Source organism: Molothrus ater, chromosome 2, assembly GCF_012460135.2.
Source record: "Molothrus ater isolate BHLD 08-10-18 breed brown headed cowbird chromosome 2, BPBGC_Mater_1.1, whole genome shotgun sequence".
In the NCBI taxonomy this organism is placed as follows: domain Eukaryota; kingdom Metazoa; phylum Chordata; class Aves; order Passeriformes; family Icteridae; genus Molothrus; species Molothrus ater.
In genome coordinates, this window is record NC_050479.2 from 72,548,376 (window position 1) to 72,570,144 (window position 21,769).

General features: G+C 40.2%; 2 protein-coding genes across 9 annotated transcripts in view; one reads left to right on the forward strand and one right to left on the reverse strand.

Annotated features, from left to right (window-relative positions):
* Window positions 1–21,769, reverse strand: part of IFT88 (intraflagellar transport 88) — a 101,918-nt gene that overhangs the window by 37,835 nt on the left and 42,314 nt on the right. For 2 of the 7 annotated variants that reach the window (XM_036404105.2, XM_036404110.2), the window contains exons 2-13: window positions 15,567–15,703; window positions 8,788–8,881; window positions 7,754–7,816; window positions 7,572–7,628; window positions 6,678–6,731; window positions 6,264–6,327; window positions 6,118–6,187; window positions 5,195–5,285; window positions 3,998–4,102; window positions 2,854–2,956; window positions 2,053–2,167; window positions 1,723–1,954 (exon numbers count right to left, since the gene is read on the reverse strand). In XM_036404105.2, the coding sequence (XP_036259998.1) occupies window positions 1,723–1,954; window positions 2,053–2,167; window positions 2,854–2,956; window positions 3,998–4,102; window positions 5,195–5,285; window positions 6,118–6,187; window positions 6,264–6,327; window positions 6,678–6,731; window positions 7,572–7,628; window positions 7,754–7,816; window positions 8,788–8,877 (1,044 nt within the window). In that variant the 5' untranslated portion in view covers window positions 8,878–8,881; window positions 15,567–15,703. Of the gene's footprint in view, window positions 1–1,722; window positions 1,955–2,052; window positions 2,168–2,853; window positions 2,957–3,997; window positions 4,103–5,194; window positions 5,286–6,117; window positions 6,188–6,263; window positions 6,328–6,677; window positions 6,732–7,567; window positions 7,629–7,753; window positions 7,817–8,787; window positions 8,882–9,380; window positions 9,734–15,566; window positions 15,704–21,769 lie in introns of those variants that run through there. The other 5 variants (XM_036404106.2, XM_036404108.2, XM_036404107.2 and 2 more) reach the window with 5 other exon arrangements.
* Window positions 15,434–21,769, forward strand: part of CRYL1 (crystallin lambda 1) — a 51,389-nt gene continuing 45,053 nt past the window's right edge. Inside the window, exons 1-2 of one of the 2 annotated variants that reach the window (XM_036404114.2) lie at window positions 15,434–15,578; window positions 18,044–18,151. In XM_036404114.2, coding sequence (XP_036260007.1) covers window positions 15,547–15,578; window positions 18,044–18,151 — 140 coding nt within the window. In that variant the 5' untranslated portion in view covers window positions 15,434–15,546. The remainder of the gene's footprint in view (window positions 15,579–18,043; window positions 18,152–21,769) is intronic. The other variant, XM_036404112.2, reaches the window with a different exon arrangement.

Sequence of the window (21,769 nt, forward strand, 5' to 3'; positions counted from 1 at the left end):
ATTCTCATGCTTAAAAATAAGCATTTCCTGAACTGCTGTGGTATTCAGCAGATAAGGACTTGTACTACCTCCTTGTTACAATAACTTGTATGATCATCTTTTGGCTTCTATCACACATCTCTGTTAGCTCTAAAAGAAGTTATGCAGGGTATGTTAGGTAGCCACACCTTCCTTGTTTATTAGGGACAGATCATAGATTTATGCAAAACAAAGACCAGAAGGAAATTGTGATCTTTTCTCTGACCTCTTAATAAAAAAAATAGAGAACTTGTAATGTCTGTTAAAACCATAGCTTGCCTACCCTTAGAAATAACTTTTGCCGTCTCAAGGCTTTCTTCCAATGAATGATCTTACATAGTCCTCAATTAATTCAAAGGCTTAATGATCCTTACTCTTATATAATTTCTAATAAAGGAAATTATATAAAATGTATTAAAATCTATACATATATATCAATAAATATATCTGTATTCTTTGTATGTTAAATTTTATTTCCTTATGCTATGACAATAAGAAACAACAGCTACTCTTAGGCTGCAAACAGTTTGAAGATTAGTTATGTATTTGATATTTAGGACGGAAAGATTTGCATCACTGAAAAAAAGACTGCTAGAAGATAAAAGCTTTGATCTTTCTACAGTGGATTTTTCTAAGAGTGACCCTAAACCTATTAACTATTTTTTCCTTTCTTCAGCATCATGGAAAGTCAAAGGAAGTCCAGTTTCCAGCAAAGTCTAATAAACTAAAATAAACATCTGTAAATGTCACTATAGTTTTCTTCTGTAAAATAACATTACAATATTACAAGTTTTATTAACACTCACTTGAGGAAACTTGCATTAATCCACTTATTATTTAGCTCCCTTTATTTACCTTATAAATATTTTATTAAAATTTTATATAAATGAAGATGGTAAAGTGTAGTAAACCCCACAGACTTAGGTAAAGCTCCATGGAGAATTGAACAATAGGAATGCTGAGACAGCAACAGGAGCTCCTGTCTGTCTCTGTAACCCTATAGGTCACTATACCTAAACCCTTACTATTGGTCAAATCTGGATCCCCCCAAACCCTATAAAAGGGGCACCCTTTATCCCATTTGACAGAAGAAGAGCTGTCGCTGGCACCCTTCGCAGACTTCCCCAATAAAGCCATCTCTGTGGAACCAGCCAGCGCCTCTCCTTCTCTCTCTCTCGCTGTCTGCTGCAGCTTCAGCCAAGGGCAATCTACCTAGCAAGCAAGAGCTGAAATCCTAAGAGAGCTAATACCACTATAGAGCTGATCACTACTGAGCTTGCTAAGGCAGCTGGCCCGCGGCCATCGGTCTCGAGCTAGCTTGGTTCCGGGCACCCTGTCCCCCTGAGGGCTGGGCTCCTGAGCTATCTTGCACCACTTGAGAATAAGGCCAGATAAGAGGCTTTATTAGTAAAGCAGTAAGTGAGCTATGTAAGTAAGCCCAAGTGAATTTCAACAAAATCATTACGAAGACAATCTTGTGGTGTGGGTTTTATGTACATCATCTCTTTTGAGGAAATAGAGATTTAAATGTTCTCTCATTATTTTACACATCTGAGCAGTACTGCCACACTAAATGCATGCTGGTAAAAAAGTTCTTTCAGATACTAATCAATTTCCATATTCAGTACAGTCCAAGCAATCAGTATCTCTCCTTCTTTCTCCAGATTTACTATATAAAGACACAGTTTAAGTTTTCAAACTTACATTTAATGAAATGTATTTGTCTTCATAATCCACTTCCAAGGGAACTTCGATGAGGTTTTTGAAGGCTTTCTTCATTTGCTCACCATTTCCAATAGCAAAGTAACATAGGATCAGGTTGAAGCCTGCCTTCAGGTTTGGGGATATGCTCATTATTTCTTCAAATGAAGAAATGGCATCAACGTATTGGCCAGTTTTAATAAATGCAACTCCAATATTTTCCATTATTTTTATCCTAAGTAAGAAATCATGTTTAGGTTATATTTTTAACTACTAAATCATACTGTATTGAAAACTTGTATTTCATAAGCATGCCTCCTAGAAGAAACTCACCTCATCTGTTTGTGGGAACTAGTAATCTGGTCTAGAGCCATACGGTAGAATTTGATAGCTTTGGAATAGTTCCGTTGTTTTAAATAAATATTTCCCATATTTACCTTCAGTATACCTATCAAAAGGAGTCAATGAGTTACAACATTTTAAAAGTGTTTCAAAGTGACAGAGTAGAACATCACCTTAATAAATTTGTCTTCATTATAGGATAGCAATGTCCCTTTAAAGCTGCACTGCACAGAACTGTCTTCTGTGAATTTAACTCAAGAGAAGATGAGAGAGAAGATGAAGTAGTGATGAAACCTAGAATAGAACTATCATGTAAGATGTAGTCTGATTTTGAATAGAGGGATGAAGTGGAGATTATTTATAGTGCTCTCCAGGAAGAAACTGCAAATAAGCATCTCTGAAAAAAAAAAAAAAAAGAAACCCACTGTAGGAGTCTCAGAGATATGCAAAATACTAAAAGGCCAAGTCTCTTTTGACTTGGCCTTTCAGGAGGGAAAGGCCAAGTCAAAAGAGAAAAAAAATTGTAAAAGAGAAGACCACATAGCATGTGTGACATGAGAAAAATTATGTATTTGTTTTTATGTTTAGCTAAGTCTGTGGAAAGAAAAGACTTCATGAGTCAGTATAATTTAATGTGGTTTGGCTCTCAAAGTCAAAGATTACGAATATCTGTCATCCGCTCTGAGTGGCAGACATGAGAGGTGAGTTCTCTGAGTTTCAGCACCATGCAGATGCAGTCCTCACTTTGAATGCCTGACTACCAGTTTTAATTCACTTTGGGATACAACCTACCTCCATTGCTGAACATCTTATTCTTCACTATAACTTGGTAAGTAGTCAGTGCTTCAGCATACATTTCATTAGCAACATACTGACTGGCCAGATTGAGGAGAACCTATAAAAATTGGAATTACAGATTTCAAGTTAATTTTACCTTGGAACTATTGTCTTTACCACTTGTAAGCTTCCCATCTTTAATGTTCCTTTGTTCTTGCAAATCGATATAGAGGAAACAAGTTTAAAAGCTACTTATTCTAGACAATTCTTTTATTTTTGTACATAAATTACTAGCATTCAAAGTTATGCTACATGGGCCTTAGACCTAAGTAAACACAGTGCTATAATGCAAGGTTATTAAAAGATATTTATACAAGATAATTCTCAGAAACTGTGTAATTTATGACTCCCAACATGTGGAAAATGGTCTTATTGCCTGTGGTCACACAGTTTAGAAGGGGAGAATTTTTCCAAACTGCTGTTTCACAACAGAAGTTCTGTTGGTGTCAGATAAAATAGCTCTGCATTTTTTCCACAGCTTTACTCTGACCTTCATGGTAAAATAAATTACCAGGTCTGCCTAATTCAATATATTAATTGTTAATAATTGTCTCTACAGCACTACTTGGAGTAGGAATTTAAATATCTCTCAAGCATTTTTATGCATATTGTACGCTTTTAAAAAAAAAAAGTTTACTATTTGAAAACCATAGTGTAAATCTGGATACCTACCTTTAGATTCAGAAATATTACTATATCCTATTTAATGTAACACATTCTCGGTCACTTAATAGTTCAATTTAAAGGCAGCATCTTATCTTTCTTGTTTTGTTTTCTCCTCTTGGCATATTACACTCTCTAGGCTATTTATTTCTGAAATACAGGGTCTGCATCTGCTGTATTTTGATATGCAGGTTTTACATGTGAATAAATAAATGAAATACATATTCATGGAAATTCTGTTCCACTTAACGTAGACTATGTGGTTTCTCTGGCATTTGAGATTGCATGGAAACGGACTCGATGACATGAATGGATCCCCTCTGTACACTGCCAGGAGCATTACAACACAGACACACACACTTCAGGAAACACTGACATTTCTCCTCAGGTGGTTTTTTAGCAACATTCCAGTCACTGAAGATTTCTAAGCACTTACTGTGTAAGTGAGGTCTAAGTTGATACTTTCTGGAGGAGCGATTTGTTCACGTTGTCTCAACAATTCTCTTTCCTGTCTTCCAGCCTCTTTTGCTTTCTCCAGAGCCTTAAACAAAATACTAGAATTTAACAGTGCCTTGAATCTTACAGACTCATTGTGATGAAAATACATTCAAAAAAAGTATGAAGAGAATACACTCATGTCTATTTTATTTTCTTTGGCTTACAGACTGCACCAACTGCCTGAAAAAAGCACTATAGCTCGCTGAGAGGTTTTAATTAGCACTAAGCACACATACAGTTATCTAAGTCTGCTTAGCTGTGTAATTATGTACCCAATTATGATTCTCTGCAGACTGGTGTCAATATCCTTTGTACAAGTAACACCTTTGGGTGTAGCAAGTGCCATTAGCAGTCCCGTGTGCCTCCACAAGGATACAATGATTAAGAAAGTAACAGTTACTACTCAAGGTGGCTATTTGGAGGCAGTGGTGGAAGAAGCACTTCAAGATATAGCTTGATTCCTAGTCCTTATGATAGGAGGTCCAACTTGGCTATTTTTCAGATAATGAGTTCACAACTTTGATGACTTTTGCAGGAAAATGGATATTCTGCTGGACTTGGCAGAAACAAACATCCTATGGGACATCCAATATCCTTGGAGTTGTCTGATACAATTTACATAAGAAACAATCCCTTTGACATCAAGAGCATACATTCTTGAGCATATATGTAAGAGGCTCCGGAAAAACTAACAAAATAGATTGGTTAATTAGCCACTACTCAGCGGTACAACAATGCTCTAACATCCTCTATAACAGAACAAATACATTCAAACTCTCCATTGGAAATAGTTCCTTATCCATGGTAACCTTTGATCATACATAGGAACCATCAAATGCTAGATAGCCTTGGCCAGAACTGTGCCAGTACAAGTAATCCATCAGACCCATCTGAAGAGGTCAATGGACACAGGCAGAAGGGAATTTTTGTAACACTCAAATCTTAACAAATATATATGCCAGAAATACAGCTCCTACTTTTTTTTCAGCAAAGCAAGGTATCACTAGACTAGAAGAGCATAATAAATTTAGAACTAAAATTATTTTAATAATTTTAAACATTTGACTGCAAGCCATTTCAAAACATCTATCTATACAAATTACAGCAGAAATGAAGTGAAAGTCAGAAAAACTACCAATTTCAAGTCTCCACAGCTATTGGCAACACAGCTTTCTTCAACCAGTTCATTCACTTTTTTTTCCAACTGTTTCATCTTCTCTTCTAAACTAAAATAAAAATAACAATAAAAGGATTAACACTAAAGTAATGCAACTGCAAACACTAAGCTTTTACACATTATATTCTCAATAAAACAACACAATGACATATCACATGTCACAACTAACTGGTTTTCTCATCAAAGAAAGTATTGTGTGAAACTACGCCTAGAGAAGATAGTCCAAAGATATCACATTCACACCTTAATTTGAGAACAGAGACCTAAGAAAACATAAATCCTCTTACAAGAACAGTACAGATAGGCAAATTTCACAAATCAAATTTGTTCAGAAGTAACTAGAAAACAACAGATGAGCTTTTATATCAAACACTAATGAAATGAAATATCATATTAAAAGCAATTAATTGAACCTTTATTTGCATACATAATTCTAAAGCACTGCTTGTTATCTGCAAATGCAGATTATAACAAAAACTTGTGGTTCTTCTAGACTCTTTCCACTGCTAAATAACCAAACATTTCAGTAGGATTCCCTATTCCTGTTTAGCTATTTGGGGAACAGAACTTTGGTATTGGAAAACTCAAGGATTTTCTGAGCGAACTCCCCAAGTTGGCACCAGCCTGCAAGTTTCAGCTCATTTGTATGGCAACAGCTACACCCAAATTTCTAAGCGAGTCAGAACTAGAAATTACTGAAATCAGATGCTCCTGAAAGTCAGCCAAACACATGCACAAATGTTTGTGGCATTATTCCACCAGGTTCAGAGTTTGGCCCCTCAAGGTTTTTGTAACTGCCTGGATGTTTTTAAACTCTATGCATGGCTGGTTTTTTGTGGCTGTTAATGCTTTGAAAGAATGTAATGCAGAACTGAACAAACCTATCAGAAGTTTTCTTTTCCAGAGGCGAAGCAGGACCTCTTGCTTGGCCAAGAGGATCAAATGAAGAACCTGAAAAATTAACAGAGTACTGAAAACTGTAAAATAACATCTCTCTGTGGCAGCTGGTGATTTCTACAAACCATACCTCTCACAGCTGCTTTAGTGTAACCTGCAGCTTGCACTGCTGTCATTGGTCGAGAAATCCCATCCTCAAATAAAGAAGATATATTAAAATATTCTCACTAAAAGTTATGTTGTAGACAATACAGACATAATTTTTATATATTCCATATAAACATATTATTTTAATGACAAATTGTTCATTGCATGTCAGTCAGCATCAGAAACTACTACACAGTTATTGCTTCCAAATCTGTGCTCAAATAAAACACACATCACTACCCTCATGCTTTCTGACAGTACTATGTTCAAAAAAGGACAAATTAAAAGTGTAATAATTTGTATTAATTCAATGAACTTCTAAATACTTGTATCTAACACTTATCAAAAAAATTCATTGTTCCAAATGAATATAAAATGCAAATATTGGAACTTTTACCTGTATAGTTCCTGTCATAGGTCTCCCCATAGATGAAGTTAAAGTTGCCTTTGACTACAAAAATAAGTAAGTTGTTTGAAATTGTCATTCACAAAGCACAAGAAGCCTACATACTGTCTTCTAAACACTAAATTTTAAAAGTTGAGCAAACTCTCACATAAGTTTATAGCAAAGTTCCCATTTATGTTACTCACATGCAATATACTGCCAGTTCCTGGCAGACTTAATGATGTTGAATACTTCAGTTAGCACAAATTCACAACAAAGGTTTTCTATGTATTTGGATACTGCTGTCAGCTCTTTTAAAAAGAAGTACACAGAAAATTATCTGAGGCAGCATACTTTCCATTATTAAATAATTGAAATCGCTTGCTTGAAATTGAACAAGTAATTTACACAAAATAATTCAGTAAAATTCTCTGTAGAGCTGATATAATCTGCCACTGTATTAATCTGTTAAATTATGTTTTCATGCAGATTTATTTTATCAATACATCTAAGTATACCAAAGAACACAACCAACTTTTTCTGATTCAACTAGAGATGTTTCAGAGCCTGTATTCTTCAAGACTTGATTTCACCTTAACTTCCAGAAAACTTTCCCGAGCTCAAATAACAACCTATTCAATTTCCCCTGCAAGTGAACCCAATTAATACCCTGCACTCTAATGTCTTATATAGCACAGAAGATTTGCAGCATGGTTCAGGAGAAAATAAAAACAACCAGTAACCTTGACCAAGTGCAAAATTGTGAATTATAACCAATGAACAGATGCAGTTCACTGGAATGAAATTCTTAATTTAGAAGGGCTCACTTTGTGCATGGAATTAAATGGTACATTTATATTTTGTAAACGACATTTTCATTAAGGATATAACAGAACAAAAACCTGCCCCAAATCCAGTAGCTAGAGGTCTTGGACTTGATGTAGCAGGAATTTTGGCTGTCACCTGGGTGGGAAAAAAAAAAGAACCAAACAAAAAAACCCCACCAATTAAAACCTGTATGTGTCAATTATTAGTGTTTCTACATACTAAGATCTACATTAATGCTCAGTGTTTTAAAAGGTACTTACAGGGGGTCTTCTTCCATGACTTGTTCTTGCTGCCTGTTGAAAAGCTACATCATTTTCTAAATCCTAGAAAAGATAAAAACATTAACCCTTTTAAAACCACAACACCCAACTCATAATTCCACAACCTTCAGACTACTGAAAGCAGATTGGTAAAAAATCAAAAGTTCTTCACAAAATACTTGAAGATAACTGAAAACAGGGCTTACTGACAATAAATTACAGTTATATTATTTGTCTATCTTTCTTGGTATTTAGATTAGGAAATGTAAAAATTTGTTATTTTCTAAAAACACAGAGGAAAGAGAGCTAAAGTCATGAAATATAACATGAATTTCTTTTCGCATCCAAATGCTCTTATCAAATACTTAGACTCTTTCTGAATTTGGACATTAACAACTGCAAGGCAAGATATTAAAACATCTCATGTCTCTCAGGTTCTGCAGCAACTCCCATTAACTGGGTACTGGGATTTCACACAAGATGCCAAGTCTTGCTAGTGGGTTTGGACCAAATCACATCACTGGAGTGTCCCAATATCCACCAAACCAGCAGTTACCCAAAAGTGGTCTGCAGGGCTACTTTAAGACATCCCAGATGCTCTACCCAGTTGCAGAGAGACCTGCAGGATTCCATTTTTTACTGCAAGCCCCTCCAGCAGCAGCACAGTAGGAAACCAATGACCTACTGACCACTCAGGAGCCTCTTTTGTCAGAAAACTTGCTGCTGCACACAGCCTGGGAAACACCAGGCTGAATGTGCCTACAAATAATTATGATTTTATACTTCAAAAATGCTAACCATTACAGCATCTTAGATTTGTTGAGATCTTCACAAGTGCTTAGTTGCAATAGAAAGCTACCAAAGAATTAACTATTCAAGAAGATCCTGAGAACCTGATGTTTCTTGCTAAATAAAGTAAATTTCACTTCAAAGAAGTTGTAAACTTGTACATTATTGTACTCATAAATTCTTGTCTTATAATTCTAAGTTAAAATCCTATGTATAGGAAAGGTGGGAAACAGCAAATATTTTACCTCTGTGTCAAACATGGGATTATAATCATTGTAGCCAGAATAGAGATCATCTTCATTATTCTCAGGAGCTGGATGCACATTTTGCATCATTTTTCTGTGAAACATGTAACATGCCAAATGTTATCTTGGTGGTTTTATATAAATATTTTAAAATGCAAAATATAAACAGCAGTAGTTTGATTAGTCATAAAAACTAGGACTCACCTATAAACAATATGAAATGGCACCCTTTCATGGATTTATATTTTGTTTATACTTGTATCAGTTATGAAAATTGTTTTAAAGGTATTTATCATTAAAACTAAATTATAATAATAATAAAAACTACTTCTAGAATAGTATCTTTCCACTGTCAGCTAACTCATGTTTGAGACAACTCATAAAGTTAGTCTTTATAGGCCAAACCATAGTAGTTAGTCTAATGAAAGGTATTTAATCTTGCTTTGAAGCTTCCCTTCCGCATTCTAAGATCAACATAGCTACAGTTATGAAGCCATTTCAATTAAAACGGGTTTTAAAAGCTAGCATTAAGGAAGCCCGGGTTCCAAAGTCTTTCTCCACCAATATTTTCCTGTCTAACACGGTGCCTTCACCTGCTGGCTTTTCACTCTTGGAGGGCACACACTGAGGTATCTCACTTTGCCTGGCTACCTGTTCTCATAAAAACCTCAAGAAGGCAACGTTTGCTTCATCGATAACATGAAGTAGATGCCCTTCAGCAAGCAAGCCTCAGCCAGGTCGCAGCGCACGGTTCCTCGGCAGCGGCAGGATGATGTTCCCGTCGCTTCCCCGCCGTGCGCGGTGCCCCGCGGCCGAGCCGCTCCCAGCGCGGGTTCCTCCAGCGAGCACCCGGCGATGATGAGCCCCGGAGCGGGGGCAGCTCAGGGCACGGGCGGGACTCGCCCTCCGCTCGCCCGCGGCCCGCTCGGCGCTCAGGGCCGGGCGGCGTTGCCCGGGACACGGCGGCGCTCCCCGCATGCACCGCGGCCGGGCGGGGCGAGCCGCGGGCGGGGCCTGGCGCTGCCGGAGCCGCTGCCCCGGGCGGGCGGGCGGTGCTGCCGTGAGGGGCGGGCTGGGGGCTGGGCCTTGGCGCTCGGGGAAACGGAGAGCGGCCCCTCCTGCCAAATAAACGGCAGGAAAAGTCCGTCAAACGCCTGAACACGTTTCCAATCCAGTCGCAATCCAAAACGTCAAATTTTCTTCCAATGAGCTGAGAAATGTGTTCTTAAAACGAAAAGGATCGATTAAAAAAAAATAAATAAACAAGTTGTTGAAACTTCCTGTATGCCATAGCCTCTGAAACGAAATTTGAAAAATAAAAATCCCTAATGTCTTATAAAAAGATGATTCTCCCTGCCATCTTTACTACTTTCTCTTGGTATTTTGAATCCCTGACAAGTGTCAGTTGATTTGCCCACGGCAAATCATTATACTCTGGAGAAAGTTTCCAATGCCTAAATGGAAAGCAGAATAAAGAAGGGATCTCTGAACACGCCTACAGTATTTTTGAGAGAGAAAACATTTTATGAAACCAATTGTAACCCCTACTGCCTTATGCCAATAGCATAAGAAAGCTGAAAAGACAATATACAGTACAGTCAGAACACCCTTTTTATGGTCAGAGATTGTGTGCATTATGCAACGTCAGAGTCTTCTGCTGCTCACCTTTCAGCCCCAAAGTCCTTTCTGAAGAGATAAGTGCAGGGGACAAGTGAAAGGTCTTTCTACTCTGGCTCCCAACAAGAGAAATAAAGATAACATAAAGAATTATTAAGACATTATCACTTCCTGCATTAACCTGTTCACATTCCATGCATGAACCACTTTCACACAGAAACTTGAGACTTGCGACCTTTGGACATGAGACTCTTTATACCTGAATTTTCTGGAGTACAAGTAGTTTGCAGAATGACAGACTTAGGGTGGGAAAAGTTTTCAGCTGCATTACTTCCCACAAATCATAAACTTAAGCATAAGAAAAATATGTACATTTATAGCCCCTCTTTTTCTGCTTGTGACTCCTCATATACATTGAACCTGTGATTTTTAGATGTTTCTCATTGTCCCCAACTGCATTAATATGTACCTGAGTAATAGGTAGAATGTGTGGTAATAGACCTAGCTCTGCTATCCAGCTTGTCCATGCTGGGGACCTGGGCATACTGGTGCCCAGCACTGTTCTCAACCCAAATTTCTAGGGCAGTGAAAAGAAGGCACTGTGTCAAGGAGGCAGTGCATCTGATTTGTAAATGAGGTGGTGCCAAGGCAGCCCTGGAATCTGACCATGTTCCTACTGTCAGACTTCCTTACCCTCCAAAATTGGGTGTACACATTCAGAGTTAAGTGGCTCCTGGCCTGTATGGACTCTGACCATACTGGGAACATGCCCTGGCCCAGGTCCTGAGACCTTGCATTCCAGCTGCTACTTTTGACATACTCACAAGATTATGAGAGTCTCAATGACTTTGTTCATGTTTTGAAAAGCTGTGTCAATCGACAGGGTTTAGTTTGGGGTTTTTTTTTTGTTTTTTTTTTGTTTGTTTGTTTGGTTGGTTTTTGTTTGGTTTTGGTTTTTTGTTGTTTTTTTTTTTTTTTTTTGTTTTGTTTTGTTTTTGTTTTGTTTTGTTTTTGGTTTTTTTTTTCTCATGCTATGAAGTATAAATACATCTTAATACATGAAGATTTCACACAAAGTCCCAAAATCTCAGGATCCTTTGTGGCAACACAGGGCCTTACTCATGGGTTGTGATCATAAGACTTCATCTAACAAGATGATGCTACAGTAAGAAAGCCTGTAATGGTGTAAGATGATGTAATTGTCTTTATTGGCTAAATCCAGAGGGCAACCTAGAAAGTGAAAAAAAAAAACCTAACCCAAAAGAGTAAATTTAGTATCTACTCTAGTCCAAGTAGCATTGTATGCTTTAAATTCCTGATCATTTTAAGTTGGATTAAACCACGACCATCATTAAATTCCTCGGATCACTCCTCTGACTGGCATCAAGTTACACACTTGTGCAGCTGAAGCAAACTGCTAATCTGATGAGGTTTTCCTTCAGTCACATCAAGACATCAAATACCTATTCAAGACATCAAGTACCCGATCCTGAGAATTCAGTGAAAATTTAGTACAGATTAAAGAAACCATGAAGCTATATTCTGAAATAGGAATTTCTTTGCCTTTCAATACATGGTGAATCTGTCTTTTTTCAGTAGTAACTTTGCAAATAAGGACTCAGACAAACTATTCCAGGACCTACTAATTTGGGTTCAGGGGTTACTGGCCACAGTCTGCCTGTTATAATTGCTGTTAGTATGTACCTTTTGTAATCGCTGTTAGTGTGTACCTTACCCTTGCTCTGCCAGTTGAGCTGTTCATCTGATCAAACACTGATTGCTGTTTTTCTGATTTGAAAATGTAATTCTCCCACTGTAATCTTTAAAAAAGTAATTTTCTAGTACTGAATTCTGAACTGACCAGGTTTTGGGATTACCTGCTGTCATGCAGAAACCATTCAACCAGCTCGACTGTCAGAAACAGTGAAGCTGCATTTAACTGCTCCTCGCGGAACTAAAGCATGTAGTCAGCATACAATTTAAAAACAAAGAACCTCATTATGAATGATACAACTGTTACAAATAATGTATATGAAACTGTAGAATGCGTGAATTGGAAGGGATCCACAAGAATCATGAAAGTGCAGCTCCTGGCCCTACACAGGACACCCCAAGGATCACACCATGTGCCCTTCTTTGTTGTACCATATGTTGTAGTTTGGGTTTGAAATGCATTTGCAACAGGAAAATCATTTTCTTAACAGGTATTTTTACTATTGAACTATATAATTCTATCTAGTTTTGCTGAATTGTGCTTTAGTAGTATCTACTTTACTACTATTACTTTCTTATTCCTTCAGATTGCTTCTTTAGGAATCAGAATTTTGACAATATTGATAGTATTTGCATCAGGCTATCTGCACTTTGAAAGACCACTCAAATTAACAGCACGAACTACTAAAAATAATTAAAATGATAGTTTTAATTTTAACATAATTTCAATACAACCACTAGTTGTAACACAGTATGCAAACCATTAGTTAGAACTAATAAAGTGATAAATTAAAGCTATCTTTTTAAGGCATTATACTTCATGAACCATTAGGAACGTAGTAGTAACAGATCATAGTCTATTACCAAATAAATGTACTTGCTGGTTGCTCTAGTGAACAAGTGATATATTAAACAGATCTAATACTTAACAAATGTGAACTATGCCTCTGTTTTTATTCCACACTAAAAGCTTAAGGTAGCACTCTCTGTATTTTAAAAGCATACCATTCCTTTATTTTCTCCAAGGGGAATTCACATCTCCTTCATATTACACATCACCAAGGCTCAGAGTGAGTGAGAGTTATTTCCCCTTGCTTATTACATGACCCTTTTATACCATCCTGCTTCTCCCTTGCAGTAAATCCACCCCTCTGTGGCCAGTAGCAGATTTCAGCTCTGCCCGTGGGGCAGCAGAGGAGCACACTCCATAGAAAAAGACTAAAAACATAGAGGGATCAACTGTGCAGCCCCCAGCACAAGTAAAATCTGCCTCTACACCTATTTGACTTTGAAGAAAGAATACATACGCTGGTGAGTGCAAGCCTGGTGCCAGTACAAGCCCTCCTTTTCATTCCTAATGGAGCCCAAGTCCTTTCACCATATTATTGGTTGGTTGGTTATGCTTTTTGATGTTTCTGGGCTTACAGCACCTTCTGTCCTTTCCATGTGAATTGCAGAAGAGGGAGGAGAATCACTGTCCCTAACTTGTGGTGGCTGCAAGAACTGGGCCTAAAACTCTTCTGCTATTACACAAAAATTAAACTTGTACTTTGTTTTTAAGTCATATTTTCTTCCCTTGACTTACTCTTCTGAGAATTTAATTATCTATATTTTCTTTCTTTCTGGCAAACTTCTCTCTCCTCTTTTGATCTTGTTTGGACTTACCAGTGTGTCTGATCACTGCAGATGCTGGGAAATATGGCTGCGGTCATACCCTAGTTTTGATTAAGTAATGTAGAGCTATGGGGCTTTGTCACTAATATATGGATAATAATAATAATAACAACAACAAGAATAATAATATAGTTCACATTTCATTGCCATAGACTTGTTTTGTTCACCCCCAGAACTAAAAGGCCCTGTAATCGTTTTTATCACAGCTGTGATTAGCTCTAAAACCCTTGCAGTAACACTCAGAACTTTTAATTCTCTGAATCCACTTGTAGATCTGTAATGGCTTTTGTCTCTTAGTCTATTGCTGATGACAAGTCTCAGGTGGTCAAATAAATACACGTCTCAGGAGGTCAAATAGTATAAAAATAACTGATAAGTACTTCTAAATGGAAGTGGTGGTAAAGTTGTTCTGAAGACCATTTTTTCCTCAAGCCCAGGTGACATTACTTTTATGTTCTAGGAACTACCGTTTTTTCTTTGAGGTAAAAACCTGAGTTCACAAAGAAAGTATGCATGGTTTGCTTCAGTTATGCTCTGTCTATACAAAGGTCTTCGTGTTTACAACATGAGCCAAGTCATGCCATTTTGAATTAGTCTTCAAAGGAACAAAATTGGTACATGCTAAAACCTTAAAATGCTGCTTTCTACACCAGCCTACATAAGCCCTGAGCAGCAGAACTGGCACAGCAAGCTACACTCTTCTGTCCCACTGCCTTAAATTTTCCCATGGCCCTATTTACTGCCACTTGGCTTCACTAACACTTCCCAGCTACTGGCATATCTCAGGTTACATGGGTAGTGTTAAGGTCAGGAAGCCAAGGAGATAATAGTTTGGTTTTCCATCTGCTACCCATTGAGCAGTCTTCATGAAGCCTTTAGGAACATATCGTTTTCACTTCTCCATCTCATTGTTGAATGTGATTGGAATTAGCAAAGTGCCAGTGAGCGGGCAGATGTACCAAATTATTATGTTAGCCTTATTTATTTTTCTTGGAAAGTAGAAGTTTGTTCAGAAGAAGCTGAACAAACTTTCAAATGATAGCCAAAGGTTCACTGAACTTCATCAGTAACTATCAAACCTTTATTCTGGGATCGAATGTATTATTTTTCCACTGTTAGGTTTTTTGAGAAAGACAAGAAAACTTAAAAGTATTTCCTGGATATATTAAGAGTACATTAATATAATTTTTATATTAATCAAACATTTAAAATGTCACGTTTTCTCTCCGTGCCGGGGGAGCGGGGGGGGCGGGACCTGGGGGCTGCGGCCGGGGGAGCCGCCCCCGCCCCGCCCCGCCCCGGCCCCAGCCCGGCCCCGGCCCCGGCCCCGGCCCCGGCCCAGGCCCAGGCTCAGGCTCAGGCTCAGGCTCGGCCTCGGCCCCGGACCCGGACCCGGCCCCGGCCCCGGCCCCGGCCCCGGCCCAGGCCCAGGCTCAGGCTCAGGCTCAGGCTCAGGCTCGGCCTCGGCCCCGGCCCCGGCCCCGGCCCCGGCCCCGGCCCCGGCCCCGGCCCCGGCCCCGGCCCCGGCCCCGGCCCCGGCCCCGGCCCCGGCCCCGGCCCCGGCCCCGGCCCCGCCCCGTGCCCGCCCCGTGCCCGCCCCGGCCCCGGTCAGGCTCGGCCCCGGGGCGGGGGCGGCCGCGGAGCCAATGGGCGGCCGTGACATGGCGGGAGCCGCGGGCGGGGCGGGCCCGCACGGGGCAGAGGTGTCTCATCCCGCTGCCCATCCCGCATCTCCCGGTGGCGGCGGCCGCAGGCATGGAGCCCTCGCAGGTTACCATTATCGGCAGGTAAAGCTCTCGTCGCCCGCGGGCGGGCGCAGAGCCCCGGGGAGGAGGTTCCGGCGCGGCGCCTGTAGGACGGATGCCCGTGGCGTGCGAAGGGGCTTGGGCGCCGTCTCCCGGCTCGGTCCGGCCTGCGGGGAGAGGGTTCGGGGACTCAGTGCTGGGTACGGCCCTGCCGCAGCTGTCCCCACTGCTGCGGCTGCCGGATATGACAGCGCGGTGCTGGCTCGGGGCAGGCGGTGGGTTCTCCCCAGCCGCGGGGGCGCGCTGCTGCTGGATCTCGGGAAGTGGGGGGATGCACCTGCTTGCCTCTACTTAGAGTGCCTTTGTTTAAGCCCCTGACAGCTCTGTGCTACTGTAAGACAAACAGCAAACAAACATCTTTACCGAAGTAAGTTACCCTTTACGTCCGAAAGACTGCTGTCCCTTTTCATTGCAATGCCTTGTGTGTGTCTAAGTGCAAGAGGAGTGGAGAAATCCAAGCACAGCTTAACGTCCTGTTAGTCAGCTGTGTCGGGAAACTCTTAAGTTGGTCTTAAACACTCCTGAAGCAATATTGACTTGCCACAAAAGTCAGCAGTATTTCTGGCTTGTGTGGGAAGGCATTGTTTCATCCTCTCATTGAGCTGAACCTAGAGTTCTTTACTTGAACAAGAGTCAGGAGGGGAGAGAGAATAGGTGCGGGATAGTAACGATCCCCTGTGCACCACTGTACCTTGGTGCTACAAGTGTGGGCTGGAGCCAGCTTTATCCACAAAACCACTCGAAGCCTCAGGATGGGAGTTTGAGTGCTGCTGTGTGATGCTGACCAAACTGGCTCCTACTGCTGGTACTCAGGGAAATTTTGTTCACTGTAGATGTGCCTGAAGGGTCAGGAGAGTTGGGCTCTTGCCTGCTGGTGGCTCCTGTGGCACTACTGCAGGTTTTGGTAGCAGCTGTGGAAGTTGTGTAGCAGATCTGGTTGTTAATACTTTATCACTGAGCCCAAAATGACAGGTTATGCTACTTTGTAAAGATACTGGTAGCTCAGATATGCTTATGTCAAGTTGAAGTTATTCAAATGCTTTTATTTTATAAATACTCATTAGCCAGGAGGCTGCAGTAGCTAACAAACCTTGACCATGCCTATTCTGTAAGTTTGTTCTGTTGCTTGCCTCAGAATTGATGATCTCTGGGCTTACTGCAGAGAAGTTGTTTATTTTTACCTTTAAATGGTAGGTTTTGAGAGAGACCTCGCTGTCTGCTGAACAGCAGTAAATGCAAAACTTCACTTTTTTGTCCGAGTTATTTCTACTGATTCCTGCTATTTCCTGAAACTTCCTGTTTTGATCCCTTTTAAAAAGATATAGTTAAACCAAAGGCTGAGCATGTTCCTGTTTTTTCTTCCTTCTTTTCTCATCTGCCCTATTACTTTATCTCTGACTTTTGCTCCCCTTTTAATGTTTTATTGGCCTAATGGCCTTGAATTTTTCAGTTCCTAGACATCACTAAAGCTTAATGCTGCAAATACAGTGATCTTGGAAGTGAGAGGAAATGCATGTAATTATCAAACCCCCACTGTAACAATCATGGATCTTGAGTTCTGATCTTGTCTCTGTTATGGATTTTTTTTTCCTAATTTTTTGTGATTTCAGCTTACTTAAGCTTGTGACATTGTGTCTTGGTGCTTCCATTTGAAAAGACTGCTGACTGCTACACATCTAATGAAGTTAGAATCTGCATGTCTTTAAGAGAGATAATAAAACTGTCAGTTACTACAGATTTCCTCCATGTGTTGCTCAGTAATATGATTCACCAAAAGATGTAGGCAGACTGTTCCTATGTGTATCCAGCGTGATAAAGTGCTTAATCTAAAAATAAAGGTAGCGCTAGAAGTGGCTAGGTGGAAAAATAGTATCAAACCCATGCTCAGTTAAGATTTCTTTTTTTTTTCCCCTTTTCATGTGCTTGGGATACTTTGTGAATTGCTGAGGACCTGTGACTTCAGTAGCTGGGCCTTGGGTTTTCTGATCACCTCTGAAGCAGGGTCCTGCACTCTGGGATCAGTGGACTGCTGCCTGTCTTCAGTCTATGAGCTGAACACATCTTTTAATTAATTTATTTATTTAAAATCTCTTAAATGTAAATGCATTAACCAAGTCCAGGTTAAGATTGTGGCTGACAAAACTGTTGGTGGTTGAGTCCACTGTCCTAAAGTAGTGGTTCCTCCTATTTGAATTCTGCTCTCCTTTTTCTGTTTTGTTTTGGGTTTTTTCTTCCCTGTTATTTTCATGCCAGCTTTCAGAGAACCTGTTATACACAGCCAGCAAAGAGCATTTCTCTGTTAGAGCGATTATGTCTCATCAGTATGTAACTGATCTTTTTATCAAATATCAGAGTCCAAGCTCTGGTTTGGTTTTTGCAATGCTTTCAAGATCTCCTTCCCCCTATTAAATGCTGGTTTATTAATTGGCTGATATATTTTTTTTCAGTGGACTCATTGGTCGCAGCTGGGCCATGGTGTTTGCTGCTGGAGGCTTCAGAGTGAAACTTTATGATATTGCACAAGAGCAGCTAACAACTGCACTGGAAAATATTCGGTAGGTAACCTGACTTGAAATAACTGGGGTTGGAATGAAACTGTGGGATTTTTGTAATTATGAATGAATAGCCATATCTTGTTATTTCAGAGAGCATAGATTTTAGGCTTTGAAGAAAGCTTTAACTTAGAGTACGGGTTAAGATCAGAAGATCTGTACTTCCAAGTGTAACTGACATTTCTGAAGAGAAATTTAATTTTCAGGTTATTCAAGATCTTACGTTTAAATTCAATTTTTTAAAATAATGCCCATTAGGTTATGTATAGGCTAGGTTTAAAATATATGAATGTAAGAGTTTTTCCACAGAAAGGCAACAAAGACCTAGTCAAAGTGGAGGTAGGTTAAGTTGGATTGTTGAGAAGCCCTGCTACAATTATTAGCATTTTATACCTAGTTTTTAAACTCTTAAACTGGTGGTTTTGAGTCCTAGAAGAACAAGTTGCTAGTGTCATTGGTCAGTTATAGTTGAATCAGGAAGCATCTTTAGAAGGAGTGCCAGTGTGAGGGTGTGAACATGATGTCACTCACACCAGTTGAGTCCAGGAAGCCTCCAGCCCTATTCTGTTGCCCATGGCACTGTGGCTAAAGCCTCGTGCTTTTGGTACTACAAGAGCTACAAGTTCAAGTCTTGCCTGTCTGGCGCCTCCCCCAGCCTTCAATGCCAGCAAGTTAATTATCTATTCAGTCACTCTTAACTGGATTTCTTCCAAGTATTTCTCTAACCTTCCCTTGAACTGATATAAATCCTTCTGTGGCCTCCTTACCAAAGGACTTTGTGTTCTGCACATTTACTGCTCATTGTGTGAAGAGCTGTTCCCTTGTGTTTGTTTTGAACCTGGCTCCTAAATTACGTTAATTGACCCCTAGTTCTTGTGTTAGAAGGAACATGTCTGCTTGGTCCTATGCACCCTCTTCTTGCTGGGCCTGAAAATACAGCATTTATCTGCCTGTGAGTGAGGGTGAAAGAATATTTATAAAGTGGTTCTGTGCACAACCTTATGTTGCTATATTGGCATTTAATGCTGGACTTCAGATGACTTCACAATTAGTACCAACCTAAATGCATCAGCTCTCCCTTCATGATGCCTTGGACTGACATGATGTCAGCTTGTGTGTCGGCTGTTTGGGGTGTAAGGTGCACCTGAAAAAAACTTGTGGTGTGTTGCATCCTAATTGCTTTCTGTAACAAGCCTTTAAGGAAACAGGAGTGACTTCAGGAACCCCTTGTAGATCAGTTCAGTTGTTAGAGTTCAGAAGTTAAACAGTATGTGATGTCTATTGAGATCTGCTAAAAAAGGCTCGATAAGAGAAAAGTGGGAAAATCTATCTCCTCTTTTTTTCTTTCCAGGTAGATGTTAGACCAAACATCTCTGTTGCATCACGTAGATGACACAAACTTTTGGGTTTTTTCAGAGTTGCTGTCATAGTTGTAGCCACAATGAGACTCTGGGTTATTAGGTGGCAGCTTTGTGGTGTTCATTACTAAAGCCCCATATTTTTTCTTATAGCAGCATGAGGATGTTAGCCTTCCAAGGTTTTCAGCTTGGAAACACGAGGCATATATGTGTAATAGGAAAGAGTGGTCTATTTAAGTGGGTCTGTACTGTTGTGTGCCTGTGTGTGTTCTCCTGCAGGAGTTCACAGAATCACCAAATGGGTAGTGTTAGAAGGGAGTACTGAAGGTCATCTAGTCCTACCTCCCTGCTCAAGCAGGGTTTTCTAAAGCTCCTTGTATCCAGGCAGCTTTTGAATGGCTCCAGGAAAGAGACCCTACAATCTTTCTGGGCAAGCTGTTCCAGTGTTTAGTTAACCTAACAGTAAAGAAGCTCTTCCTCTTGTTCAGGTGGAACTTGCTGTATTCCAATTTCTGCCTGTTGTCCTATTGCTTGGCACCACTGAGAAGAGCCTGAATCCATTTCTTGACATCCTCCTTTAAGATGCTTATAGACATTGTTGGGGTCGCCTGTGTTGTCTCTTCTCAAGGTTTAACAGGCCCAACTCCATCAGCCTTTCCTGGTAGAAGAGATGCTCCGGCACCAAAATCATCCTCATAACCCTCTGCTGGGCCCCCTCTGGGAGCTCTGTGTCTTTCTTGTCCTGAGGAGCCCAGGCCTGGACACAGCACTCCAGATGTGCCTCACCAGGGCAGAGTAGAGGAGCAGGATCTCCTCCCTCTACCTGCTGGCACTGCTCTTCATCTCAGGATCCCACTGGCCTTCTTGGCCACGAGGACACTGCTGGCTCATGGACAGCTTGTTGTCCACCAGGACCCCCAGGTCCTTCTCCACAGAGCTGCTTTCCAGCAGGTCACCCCCAGCCTGTGCTGGTGCCTGAGGTTATTCCTCCTCAAGTGCAGAACTCTGCATTTGCCTTTGTTGAATTCCAGACAGTTCCTCTCTGCCCATCTCTCCTACCTGTCAAAGTCCTTCTGAAGGACTGCACAGACCTCTGGGGTATTGGCCACTCCTCCCGGTTCAGTGTCATTGGTCAACTTGCTGAGGAGGCACCTGCCCCTTCATCCAAGTCATTGATAGGTTCAAGGCAAGTTCAGTTGAGTTCAAGGCAGGTTTTGCCTTTTACATAAGATGATCTTAACTTATAATTAACTTGTGTATTTTGGCTATTGTAACACCAGTTAAAAAGCCTAGTTTCAGAAAAACATAGTTCTTGTGACAAGAATACAAAGCTACACAGTTTCTTCAACCACTGTTTTAATGATTGTATCTATCAAGGTATGGTCAAACTTCTTCGCACTCATTTCATAGCACACAACCTGCAGTAAATCACAGTGATTTACTGGTGTGGTACTTCTGTAAGAGCTGGAGCTTGAGCAGGTAATATGTGCTAACAGGAGAGCAGCAAGGGAATGTCTTTCTCATAGACCCAGCTGGTGACTGGTTCTCTGAACCTGATATAATTTGCTTTCCTTTTCCCCTCTAAATAGCAAATACTTTTAGAGAAGATTTTAGGCTTAGGGGTTTTGTGGTTTATTTTGTTTTAGTATTGGAACATATTTATTCAGTCTAGTCTGCAGTCCACAAACTTCTAGTGTATGGAGGTATGACTTACTGGGGAGAAACTGGAGTGTGCAGATGACTATTTGTAGTTTCCCTTTTCCAAATAAAACAGGATTTGAGTAGTAAGCAACACTCACTTTACTTCTAAAAGGAGATGATACTTCTTTGATGGCAGAAGTGATAATTATTTTATGTTGTTGCCTTTTAGTCTGACCCAGAAATTCAGAACATCTCAGGGTCTGCTTTAATGGAACAACCTTTTGTTCTAATGAAGAAACAAACTAATGAACACCCTTATACCACACTGGACCTACTGAATGCATGCTCTAGTAGCCTGCCTTGGGAAATGTAATTTTTCATTTCCAGCGTGCTTTTTTTTCTGCATTAGTGTGATTCTGGTTTGAATGCAAGCTTGCTAAATTTTGAAATAATGAGAATTAGAAAAACAAGTAGTATCCTATTCCTGAAAGTAGTCCTAAAACATAGGATGCAGAAATGCTTTAGTGCATGCCCCTCTGCCAAAAATAAATTTACGATTCTTGTAACATGTAAACTTTTCTAAGTAGTTACTGTTCTATTGTTTTAAACACAATTATTCTGC